At 38.9% G+C, this 13,101-nt stretch overlaps 1 protein-coding gene across 1 annotated transcript in view; it reads left to right on the forward strand.

Annotated features, from left to right (window-relative positions):
- The window catches only part of LOC124261674 (unconventional myosin-Va-like), a 164,673-nt gene that overhangs the window by 53,350 nt on the left and 98,222 nt on the right, over nucleotides 1–13,101 (forward strand). The window contains 5 exon segments of the mRNA XM_046696023.1: nucleotides 5,826–5,934; nucleotides 6,409–6,465; nucleotides 8,714–8,858; nucleotides 9,867–10,029; nucleotides 11,952–12,082. Of these exon segments, the coding sequence (XP_046551979.1) occupies nucleotides 5,826–5,934; nucleotides 6,409–6,465; nucleotides 8,714–8,858; nucleotides 9,867–10,029; nucleotides 11,952–12,082 (605 nt within the window).

Genomic DNA, 13,101 nt, shown 5'->3' on the forward strand with positions numbered 1-13,101 from the left:
GAATTTGGTGACAGTAGACAGGAACATTTAGGCTTTTAGTCAGTGTAGGCAGGAACATTTAGGAATTTGGAGACAGTAGGCAGGAACATTTAGGAATTTGGTGACAGTGACAGAACATTTAGGCTTTTGGTGACAGTAGACAGAAACATTTAGGCTTTTAGTCAGGGTAGGCAGTGTAGGAATTTGGTCATAGTGGGCAGGAGCATTAATCTAAACTTTTGACATATCCTGCACTCTTGATCGTGTTGAGGTTGTGTACAGAAGTTAGTAAAACCCTATCTTGTCTTCTTGTAATGTCCAAACAAAATAGACTTACATACACAGCAGAAATGAAAAGCACTACATAGATATATAAATATTTGTTGTCACGAGGGATAATGTAAGGGAGTGGATGCAAAGGATAACAAACATTCTTTGTTCTTGAAAAATGCAAGTGAAACATATTTGTGCAAACAAAAAGTTGAAATGTCTGAACTGAAAGAGTTTGTAATTTCAATGTTGACATTTTGCTGTTGCACAACCACCTGGCCCAACTACAACACCATTGAAAGAGACTTATTAGGTTAAAATGATTTGATTCTGTCAGAACCATAGAACTCTACTTGTGGAATTTAATAATAAAACAATATGATTCTTTACCAAACAGGGAGCATCTCAATAGTGTTAGTGTTATTTTATGGGTCTGTGAACCTAACTGTTGTTTACAAGGTTATATAATATATATCAGTGTCAATGTTATAACATCACCTGGATTCCTATTGGTCTCAATCATGCTATTTAACCAGATCTGGTTGTTATATACAGTTGAAATATCATGTACCCCCCCGGGTTCGATTCCCTACATGGGTACAATGTGTGAAGCACATTTCTGGTGTCCCTCGCCATGATATTGCTGGAATATGGTTAAAAGCGGCATAAAACCATACTCACTCACTCACTCACTATCAATATTGATCATAATAATTGTTATCTAAATATTGATACGTTATTGATGAATATCGGTGTGGAATCTTGCAGCAAAAGTGCAATAAAAAGTTCAGAGGTAAGCAGCACATTGGGTGCTACATTTGCCTTGTGACATATTCATACATAACTTGACTGCCTCCGTGGTGTAGTGGTTAGAGCGTCCGCCCGGATAGCGGAAGGTCGCGGGTTCGATCCCCGACCGCGTCATACCAAAAGACGTTAAAATATGGTACTTGTTGGTCCCTGCCTGGCGTTCGGCATTAATGGGTACAACAAGGACTGGTCGGCTCGGAGTCAGTATAATGTGTCTGAGTGGGGTATTCATGCTTCACTGCGGCATGGTATCTCAGTGGGCTAGCACTATAAAACCAGCTTCAGTCTGGGCTAGTACAAGCAGCCGCACATACACATACACACGCATGCACGTCGTCATATGAGCGAAATATTCTCAAGCACGACGTTAAACCCAATTTCACCTCACCTCATACATAAATTATGAACAAAAACTGCATTCTGGACATAATTTAGAAGCAGCCCAATAATGGAGACATAACTTTGTGTGCTGTGTGTGTGAATTAAAATTTTGTTTTATCACAAAAGCTTTGGTAAGATTTCGACAGTATTATATCAGTAGGATGTAATGTGGTATATATACTTATTATACCACCCCCAGAATCAATGACCAGTGGAGCAGAGCTTGTACAACAGAACCCGTAGCGCTAACTTAATCTTGAAACCTACACTAGGTTGATAGGTGCTAGGAGCCGAGGCTGAACTGGTCGGCCTGTCTTTGAGAAGTAGACTTAGAGATGTGTGAATGCATAGGTTTCGAAATTCATTTGTAGAATGGTCGCTGTTTGAAATGTCAGAGGAAAAGTGTTTCATGAAGTCTTTAGGATGCCACATGTTTTGAAAAGGGAATATGAAATTAGAGATTAGTTTGTTTGGAATTGATGGTAAATGTTTGGATTAATTATATCAGAGATAACAAAATGTATCAAGAGAGTTCCATAATTTGTACCCACTGGGGACTTGACCTTGGGACTTTGGCAGAACAAGCGAATGCTTTTTCCACTAGGCTACATCGCCTCCTTTCCTTGTTGAATCAGGGGCCGTGAGGTAGTCTAGTGGTTAAAGCATTTGCTCGTCACGCCGAAGACCCAGGTTCAATTCTCCACATGTGTACAATGTGTGAAGCCCATTTCTGGTCTCCCCGTCCATGATATTACTGGAATATTGCTAAAAGCGGGTAAAACTAAACTCACTCACTCATTGTAGAAGCAACACCTGTTTTTAAGGTGATGGATGAATTAAAGATAGTGAGAGTGTATTTGTTTATGATTCTTGCTGAAAAACATGAATTTATCTTGAAAAAGTCAAGTTTTGTTTTTTTTCAGCTTTGTGAATTTCATCTGTAACCTCCTACTCAAGGAAATAATAGCTAACACTGTCAAACATCTGTGTAAAATATTCCGCTTTAAAGTTCATGGAATTCTCACACTGTTTAATCAATTAGTCCTAGTTTGATGTATATGTATATCTAGCAGGAGTTATTGCATGATATTAAACAGTATAACAGATATTACAACCTAGACAAATACTCCTTCCATGTGCAAAGATAATTAAGTTTGAAATTACGTAGTACATTACCAGTTGGCCTGATTCTGCAGAATGGTGATAGCGCTGAGATAATGGTGGCTCCTGAGCTTTTCATTGGCTTGTGACAGGTGTTGGCTAAGATTGCTTGGTGGGCTGTCTGACCAGGCTCTGTCCTACAATGCCATCTTAGAACTACAACTTTCGTAAGCTAATGCTAAAGTTATGATAACCTTAGTGCTAAGATCGCTTTGTGGAATGAACCAGGCCCCTGAGTTTTAAATGCCATCTTTGCACAATGACTTTCGTAAACTAATGCTATAGTTACGATCACCTTAGCGCTAAGACTACTTAGTGAGATGGGACAAGGCCCCATTCCTCAATGCCATCTTAGTACTACAGCTTTCGTAAGCTAATGTTAAAGTTATTATAACCTTAGCGTTAAGATCGCTTTGTGTAATGAACCAGGCCCCAGTATGCAGTGCAGTTTTTGCACTTTGACTTCATAAGCTAATGTTTACAGGGTTCGAAATACCCCATATATTAGTGTGCCATGGCACAGTAAATATTGAAATGGCACGGCTGAAAAATGTTCTCTGTGCCCTTTTGGCATGCCTAATTTTCTAGACACATAACTCACATTCAGTCATTTAATCCCCAAAACAATTATTTTTTTCCAAACTGAATAATACCATACATATTTGAATGCTCATAAACCCATTTCTTTATTTAACAATAAATTTCAAATGATCATCATCATTGTCATTTATTCTAAAAACATGTGGGCACACTCGATTTCTGAAAGGCACACCTAAACTATTTGTCTGGTGCCCTTAGGCACACAAAAAATATTTTATCCCTGGGTATGCCCTGATCAGTAATGAAAAGGTCTCTATGTGGATCTGCACCTCTGCTGTATCCCTGGTTGAAGTATGAGAGTTGCGATCATCGTAATGAAAAGGTCTCTATGTGGATCTGCACCTCTGCTGTATCCCTGGTTGAAGTATGAGAGTTGCGATCATCGTAATGAAAAGGTCTCTATGTGGATCTGCACCTCTGCTATACCACCCATATGAACTTAAGAAGAGTTTAAATGCCTAGTTTTCAGTCCAGCTGTGTTTATTGCATGATGTCATTCTTACATGAAGCTAATTGGCATGATTTCGTTGCTGTTTCTTACTAATATAGTGCATGTTGTTTCATGCATGTCTGCGTTCTGCCATGTTTGACCTGTTTAGGATTGTTGTTGTGAAACAGTTCGATATATTGAATGTTTACATTGCTGTTATTATAAATAAATCTCTCATTATATAAGTCAGTAGATGTTGTGTTTACTGTAATCTTGTAGATATGAAAATAACAGTTGGAATAATTATTTTAAATATCATCTGAAACATGTTAGAGTTTTGTAACTTTATAAATTTATATGCATATTTTCAAGCCATACCGTTTTGTTACTGGTAGTTCAATTTGCCATGTGAGCCTGGGCCTAGATTTTCGAAGCTCTCTTAGAGCTAAGATAGTCGCAAGTGCCATACATTAACATAGACCTACGACTATCTTAGCTCTAAGAGATCTTCTAAAATCTAGGCCCAGTTCTCTGTTTGCAAAGAACACACTTGCTGACAAATGTTTTTTATTTATCATTTTGTTTATATTTTCATTGTTATTTGACAATAAATAGCTTTGAATACAAATCTTTGAACTATTTATGGAATATTTGTTCAATCGAATGGTATTATCATTATAATGATGCAACTTCATATGACACAATGGCAATATGATGGTGTACGTTTGTCGGTGCAGAAAAAATGGTAAATTGATTTTGTGGCGCTGAATTGAGCTCTTCGTTCAGCTGTTACTTGTCATCACTGAGGCAGAAATACTTTGAACTTGTGTTTGTTCTTATCATCAATAATGAACCAAAACAGAATAAACGATCTAAGCAGGACTGCTTGTTACTAAAGTCAGACTTACCGATGTACTGTGAGATGAGTACAACATCATGGTACATATCCATGTTCTACCCGTGAAGGTCCGGGTTAGAATATTGATCTTCAGTAACCCATGCTTGTCGTAAGAGGCGACTAACGGGATCGGTTGGTGACTTGGTTGACACATGTCATCATATCCCAATCGCGCAGATCGATGCTCATGCTGTTGATCACTGAATTGTCTGGTCCAGACTCGATTATTTACAGTAAAACTAAACTCACTCACTCACATACCCATGTTCAGTACTGGACTATTAGCCCAGATGTCCGAGGCTTGTAAATATCATAAAGGGCTAATGACTTTACCTGTTCAACTTCCTGTCTGATACATTTTTGCTGACAAGTGAAAATAAAATGAGCCTCAAAAGCATAATTTATATGTTAATTGATATACTTATATAGATTAAGTTTTGGTTACTCAGGTACATTAGAATAAGGCAAGACAAATATATATTTTTCACCTGTCAACTCCAACACAAAAGTCAAGAGAGAAATTGGTAATCTGAATGCACTATTGTCATAATTGAATATGTTTTAGTGTAGATGAACATATCTGCTAGTTGCATAATGGAATCAAATATACTGTAGTTATATTTTGTATCCAAATTCTATTTATTGTTCAAAGTCTTGTTGAATGCCACTTAGAGAAGTTGCTGAATAATCCCCATTATATGTATAGAATACCAGGGCTCCAGATAAGGGCCGTATCGGCGTATTTACGGATAAAAAATATGCACGATATGGTAGGAAATAATTTAGAACACTAGCAGATACGCACCACAGCAATGGTGTACGGTCTTAGAAGCATTTACAGATGTATTTATCTGAAAAAAAGTATTGTTTTATTGTTTATTGACCTGTTTACACTAGAGTAGCAATGTTGTGGTGCATATATGAAACGAAACACAAGATTACTGATAGTCCATTAGCTTCCATTCAGTACTCTAAATGTACATTTAAGGTTTTCCAGTATTCAATATTGAACAAATAAGGAGTACGTACTCCTGATGTTGAAAAATTATTTGGAGCCCTGGTTTACTTTCCCTTCATCCATCTTTTGATATTTCTTTACATGAGTATATTGACTTAATGCAACCAATGATAGATGATTGTTTGTCATTATTTATTGTAGAAATCATGATAAATAAAAAACACAACACTTCAGTATATTAATGACTCTGGGTGTATGTCAGCCAATATTTATTGCAAAGATACTGGAAGTATGGAATATTTGTCACTATATCAATGACTGTACTTGATGTTTTTCAGGAATCTGCCATAGAAATAAAAGACAAGAATCTGCCTCATTTACGAAACCCGGATATTTTGATCGGTGAAAACGATCTCACCTCTCTAAGTTACTTGAACGAACCAGAAGGTAAGTAATATGTAAACACTGTTCAGAAGTAATTCGTCTTAGGTCGATCTCACCTCAGTTACTTGAACGAATTGTCTGGTCCAGACTCGATTATGTACAGACCGCCGCCATATAGCTGGAATATTGCTGAGTGTGGCATTTAACTAAACTAAACTCACTCACTCACTTGAACGAACCAGGGTGTAAGTATTATAAAAACAGTGTTCAGAAGAAAGTCGTATAAGGCTGCAAATGACAAATTTACTGGGCTGACAGTATTTGTTCGTCATGTCCATACTTTGATACTCGACAAAACTATGTTCTCGTCTGACGACAAGCCACAGAAACAGAAGACATTATCTTCCAGCAATGTTTTTTAGAAAACTGACAGACTTGCAATAACTATTTTTTTCAATACAGAATTTGTACCTACATGAAGTTTACATCAGAAATATGTTTTGTTCACACCTGTAATGTTCTGCTGCTCTGTTTCAGTTCTGTACAATCTGCAGGTCAGATTTGTGCAACAAAACCTCATCTATACATACTGTGGTAAGTACATCCACAAACTAGGAGAGTTATGTCCCTTGGGCATGACAGAATCCAGTTATCATGAGTGCGAATCTCTAAAAATGTTTGTAAAATTTAATAGCATCATACCTATGCTATTTGTCCCCTCTCCCCTCTCTACCTAAAGGACCTGATCCAGATGTATACACCTGGACGATATCTCCGATCTCAGAATATGTACAATCTCTCGTTCCCTCAACATCCACTAAACTTGCTGATCGTGCCTTCTCCAAAGTTGCCCCTACCTTGTGGAACAATCTACCACTTGAACTCAAAACAGCAAGCTCTCACAAATCCTTCCAGAAATGGGGCGGTGGGGTAGCCTGGTGGTTAAAGCGTCCGCTCGTCACGCCGAAGTCCCGGGATCGAATCCCCACATGGGCACAATGTGTGAAGCCCATTTCTGGTGTCCCCTGCCGTAATATTGCTGGAATATTGCTAAAAGCGGCGTAAAACCATACTCACTCACTCACTCACTCCTTCCAGAACTGTTTAAAAACTTTCCTGTTTAATCAAGCATATGATATGTAAATAATTATCTACCCTGTTCAGCGCCATTGAGCAGCTCAAAGTTGGAAAATAGGCGCTATACAAATTAATTATTATTATTATTATTATTATTATTATGCTTTTAGACTTTGTCTGGTAAATGTAGTTCAGTTCCGGTTCTCCTTTCAACATCCAGCTACCATGCTGTGAAGTATTAGTTCAGAGAGGTGCTCTCTTAACAACCTGACCGCCTCCGTGGTCGCGGAAGGTCGCGGGTTCGATCCCCGACTGCGTCATACCAAAAGACGTTAAGATATGGTACTTGTTGGTCCTTGCCTGGCGTTCTGCATTAATGGGTACAACAAGGACTGGTCGGCTCAGAGTCAGTATACTGTGTCTGAGTGGGGTATTCATGCTTCACTGCGGTATGGTATCTCAGTGGGCTAGCACAATTAAACCAGCTTCAGTCTGGGCTAGTACAAGCAGCCGCACATACACATACACACGCATGCACGTCGTCATATAAGCGAAATATTTTCAAGCACTACGTTAAACCCAATTTCACCTTACCTCACCTCACCTCACCTCTTAACAACCAGTACTTAAACAGAATGATTCTGTGCAAATCTCTGGTCGTAGCTAATACACATTCTTAGAACTTTTTATTTCATCACTTGACATCAGTGTGAAAAACTGGCTTGAAATTCATCGTATCCTGGGTGAGATTGTTGTTTAGTATACAGAGACATTTAGTCAAACCATATAAATAAAATGGACCCTTTTGCTGCCTTTTCAAATTTTTTGTCAAATCCTTTGTTCGCTCTGACCACATCCATATTGTAAGTCAGCGGTGGGGTAGCCTAGTGGTTAAAGTGTTTGCTTGTCACACTAAAGACCCGGGTTCGATTCCTCACATGGGTACAATGTGTGAAGCCAATTTCTGGTGTCCCGAGCCGGTGCTGAAATATTGCTAAAAGCAGCGATTAAACAATGCTCGCTCGCTCCTCCCTCCTCCCTCACTCACTCACTCGCTCACCACTCACTCACCCGCCCACCGCCGGGATGTTGCTCAGGGGTGGAAATAACTTTAACGTTGCTAGTGTACACCGGTACAGTTGCACATGTAAAATCACTTGCCCTGATAATTTTGTTCCTCCTAAGCGGCCGTTTTCTTGTTTTTTAAATAAACAACATGATTAACTTTGGAAAGTCAAGTGGAGATTGGTACAGCGTGATATATAAATTTGCCTGCCCGACTGGAAAAAACACTGGACTCGGACGTCGGGCAATGGGTTATTTCCACCCCTGTTGCTGGAATATTGCTAAAAGCAGCGTAAAACCAAACTCACTCTCTCAGTTCCTAGATATCATGCCATGAGATTATTAATATTGCTCGAATATTGCTAAAAGAAGCATAAAACTAAAACTCACTCACTCACTCACTCACTCACTCACTCACTCACTCACTCACTCACTCACTCACTCACTCACTCACTCACTCACTCACTCACTCACTCACTCACTCACTCACTCACTCACTCACTCACTCACTCACTCACTCACTCACTCACTCACTCCATAATGTAGTGGATAGAGTGTTTGCTAAGGTTTGGGTTATAACCAACGGCAAGTCATACCAAGACGTTAAAGCTGTCTAAAAATTACTGTTATCCTGAAGTGCTATAATGTTGAATGCAGATTTAGACCATGTTTCACCTGACACCTCCTTCATGTTGTACAGGTATAGTGTTAGTTGCCATCAACCCGTACGAGCAGTTAGACATCTACAACAATGATATCATCCAGGCCTACTGCGGCCAGGACATGGGCGTTATGGACCCCCACATCTTCGCCGTTGCAGAGGAGGCATTCAAGAAGATGACAAGGTGACATTTATTTATATTATGATTAGGGTTGTCACGATACACCAATCTCACGATACGAAACGTATCACGATTTTAAGGTCACGATACGATACGAATCGCGATACATAATTTTTGCGCCTTTTCCTAGCATTACCTTACCGGCAACGTACACGCTCGCTGATTGGTCCATCAAAATAGTCTAGCCAATCACAAAAGCTGTTAGTTTCCAACCTATTTTTTAAGTAAAGCTAGCTACATCTATTTATCGGAGCGGTCTCGTATAATTTTACTATCCAGACTTTGAAGGAGATGGATATAGCATAAAAATTTGAATCAATAAAGTTTTAAAATAGGAATCGATACACGCTAGCATGTATCGCGTATCGTATCGTCAGTAAAAATGTATCGATACATTCGCGTATCGCGACACCCCTAATTATGATGTTGTGGCTGTGAGACTGTAGTTTCTTTTCATTTCAGTATATTAACCTGCCTGTACATGCGGTGACTATCTTTATGATGACATGCTTATTTTTTATATATTTTGTGTGTAGTCTAGTGGTAGGAGGGTTCGCTTGTCACTCCAAGATCCGGGTTTGATTCCCCACGTTGGTATAATTTGTGACACCCATTTCTGGTATCCTGCCATGATAGTGTAGGAATATTGCTAAATTTGATTGATTTGATTGTTTGTTGTTTAATGCCGCACTCGGCAATATTCTGGACCAGACAATCCAGTGATCAACATCATGAGCATCAATCTACACAATTGGGATAAAATTACAGGTGTCAACCAAGTCAGCGAGTTTGACTACCCGAACCCATTAGTCACCTCTTACAACAAGCATGAGTTGCTGAAGATCAATACTAATCCGGATCTTCACGGGTCGAATATTGCTAAAAGTGACCTAAACCATACTTATTCATACACAACTGTGTTCTGCTTGTTAGACTCAGATGTAGTTTGGTTTTTCTACTATCATGCATAAAAAGGGATTTCTACATTATTTTCTTCCCTTATTTTTTCAGGTTTGATGAAAACCAGTCCATTATCGTCAGTGGAGAATCTGGTGCTGGAAAGACGGTCTCTGCTAAGTACGCCATGCGATACTTTGCAACAGTTGGGGGGTCCCAGGCGGACAGTGAGACGCAAGTCGAGAAGAAGGTTCTCGCCTCAAACCCAATCATGGAGGTACTTAACTACTCAATATATTTCATCTTGCATCCGTAGACACAAAAAGGTCAAGTTCTAGTTTGCGTATCGGTGGATAGATAAAATAACTGAGGCATGTTGAGAGGTTCTATTTCAGCACATGAACTTGGCAACTTGCAGTCTTTCTTATGGTTTCTCATATTACAGATCAAATATAAATAACAAACACGTAAACCAACATTTAAACTTTATTATATTTTTTAAATTAATGGAAAATGGCGAAATGCCCAATTGAGTTTGAGGGAGGTGAGTACAATTTATTTGGTTGCTGAAAGGAAAATTTGGATACCCAGTTGAGAGGAACACAAGCGACTACATAACTCAATGACCCGAAAAGTTATCTGTAGCTCTGTAGTTTTAAAATAAAATCTTTAAAGCACACAAGTTCTAGAAAATAAACCTTTCCTATAGGTACGTTTCTCCTAAAGTAAGCGGGGCAGTGGGGTAGCCTAGTGGTTAAAGCGTTGGCTCATCACGCCGAAGACCCGGGTTCGAATCCCCACATGGGTACAATGTGTGAAGCCCATTTCTGGTGTCCCCTGCTGTGATGTTGCTGGAATATTGCGAAAAGCAGCGTAAAACCAAACTCAGTCAGTCAGTACTAAAGTAAGCCCATCCTGGTGGCATAGTCCCAGAATAAACCTGTCATGGAGATATGGTAGTGTCTGTGGTTTTAACCAAAGTGGTGAAGACTAGGGCTGCCACAATTCGGCTCGTTTCATCAAAAATCAAATCTGACACATAAGTTTCGATTTTTGATAACCATTATCACTATTTCGATTGGATATTTGAATATTTATTCAAATTATTTCCACACAGCTTGAATGTAATTTTGACTCCAACTTAACAGTTTCGAGCTGTGAAATAAGGCAAAACGTGATTGGTTGAAGCCGGGCTAATTATCCAATGAGAGTTATTGTTCGTAGACATGGTTGACAATGGATTTCACGATAAAAAAGCCGACTCTGAGAGTGAAATGAAATCTGATGTTTTTACTTGTTTGAAGAATCAAATCGAAAATGACTGAATCGATGGTTCAATATTGAAAATCGAATCAAATTGAAGTCTGGGTGAATTGTTGCAGTCCTAGTGATGACCTGCATCTCTTCAGATTTAACTTCTTCTCCAATCTGACACAACTCTCTCACTCAACCCCTAGATGTCAAGCCACAAGTTTATTGTCACAGACTATAAGTCCAAATATCCAGCTCCCTGATATTCCAGGCCAGTTTTTCGTCACGATATGGCTGAAATATTGCCGATGAGACGTTAAATAATAACTCACTCACTCCAGGCCAGTTTCACCTATTGGTGGTCCGATTAATTGAGATAATCAAAGATTGGTCGCAATGACTGAACGACCAAGCAATAGATCATGTTTTCTCATAATTGAACACAAACAATTTTGGAACAATTGTTTGCATTAGCAACATTTTTCACAAGGTTGGTTTTGTCTGTTACATTTCATAAGCACTACAAGCTCGTTCCATGTCATGATTGAATTTATCTTAAAGACTCCAGGAAATTTATGTTCCTAACATCCTTTAAAGATGTGAAATTTGCAAATGCATTTTGTGCAATTTGCGAAAAAACCCGAAAGAACTACATGTTATTTCTATATTTTTTCTGCATTAACAAACACAGCCAGGAAGATTGGATAAATGATGCTAACCAATTATTTTCGATGATCGATCGGTTTTAGTGAACCAATCATCAATTATGAGATTTTAACCAATTCCCAACACTAGTACTCATAGATTTTGGCCATGGGACCCATACTTGTCACGAAGTACGTCATCTAGACTACCAGTTGTCGGACTTGAATTTTTGTGGAAGCTGAGGTGGTCGAGTGGTTGATTCCCCACACTAGTTTCACAAACTGTGTCGTTGCTTTGTTCCAGGCTATTGGTAACGCCAAGACAACAAGGAACGACAACAGCAGTAGGTTTGGTAAATACATCGAGATCACGTTCAGCAGGAAGCACGAAATCATCGGAGCCAACATGAGGACGTACTTGCTGGAGAAATCCAGGTTAGATTGAATCAAATATACATGTAGATTAAGTCTCCCAAACCAGCTGCTGCTGGCATTATTCATGGCGTCACAAAATGGCTTGTGACACAATCACGTCACAAGTTTATGACATTGTCATTAGAGCTTGTATGCTGTACTTTTTACTTATGTGAGTGAGTGAGTTTAGTTTTATGCCGCACTCAGCAATATTCCAGCTATATGGCGGTCTGTACAATAATTAAAGTCTGATCAGACAATCCTGTGATCAACAGCATGAGCATCTTTCTGCGCAGTTGGGAACCGATGACATGTGTCAACCAAGTCGCAAGCATAGTCGCCTTTTAAGACAAGCATGGGTTACTGAAGACCAATTCAAACCCGGGACTTTTTTGTTATGTAATATTATAAGGTTAACATGTTTCATTGTCTAAGAGTGCATCCTCCTTGTGTTATATTGTGTTAAAGTGATATCCCCTTGTGTTACATTGTGTTAAATATTTTGTTTCATTGTCTTAAGTGTGCATCCTGTGTTACATTGTGTTAAAGAGACATTCATTGTTATGCATTGTGTAAAGAGACATTCCCCTTGTGTGTTACATTGTCATGTGTGTTATGTTACATTGTGTTAAAGAGGCATTCCCTTGTGTTACATAAGGTAACATTCCCCTTGTGTTACATTGTGTTAAAGAGTGTTATGCTGTATTGAACATACAATTGTGTTAAAGAGGCATTTCCCTTGTGTTACATTGGTTATGTCCTTGTGTTACATTGTGTTAAAGAGGCATTCCCTTACATTTGTTAAAGAGACATTGTGTTACATTGTGTTAAAGAGACATTCCCTTGTGTTACATTGTGTTAAAGAGACATTCCCCTTGTGTTACATTGTGTTAAAGAGGCATTCCCCTTGTGTTACCCTTGTGTTACATTGTGTTAAAGAGGCATTCCCCTTGTGTTACATTGTGTCAAAAAGACATTCCCCTTGTGTTACATTGTGTTCAAGTGGTGTTCCCATGTTACATTGTGTTAAAGAGACATTC

Source organism: Haliotis rubra, unplaced genomic scaffold (assembly GCF_003918875.1).
Source record: "Haliotis rubra isolate DU_JTF1 unplaced genomic scaffold, ASM391887v1 Scf803, whole genome shotgun sequence".
Lineage (NCBI taxonomy): Eukaryota > Metazoa > Mollusca > Gastropoda > Lepetellida > Haliotidae > Haliotis > Haliotis rubra.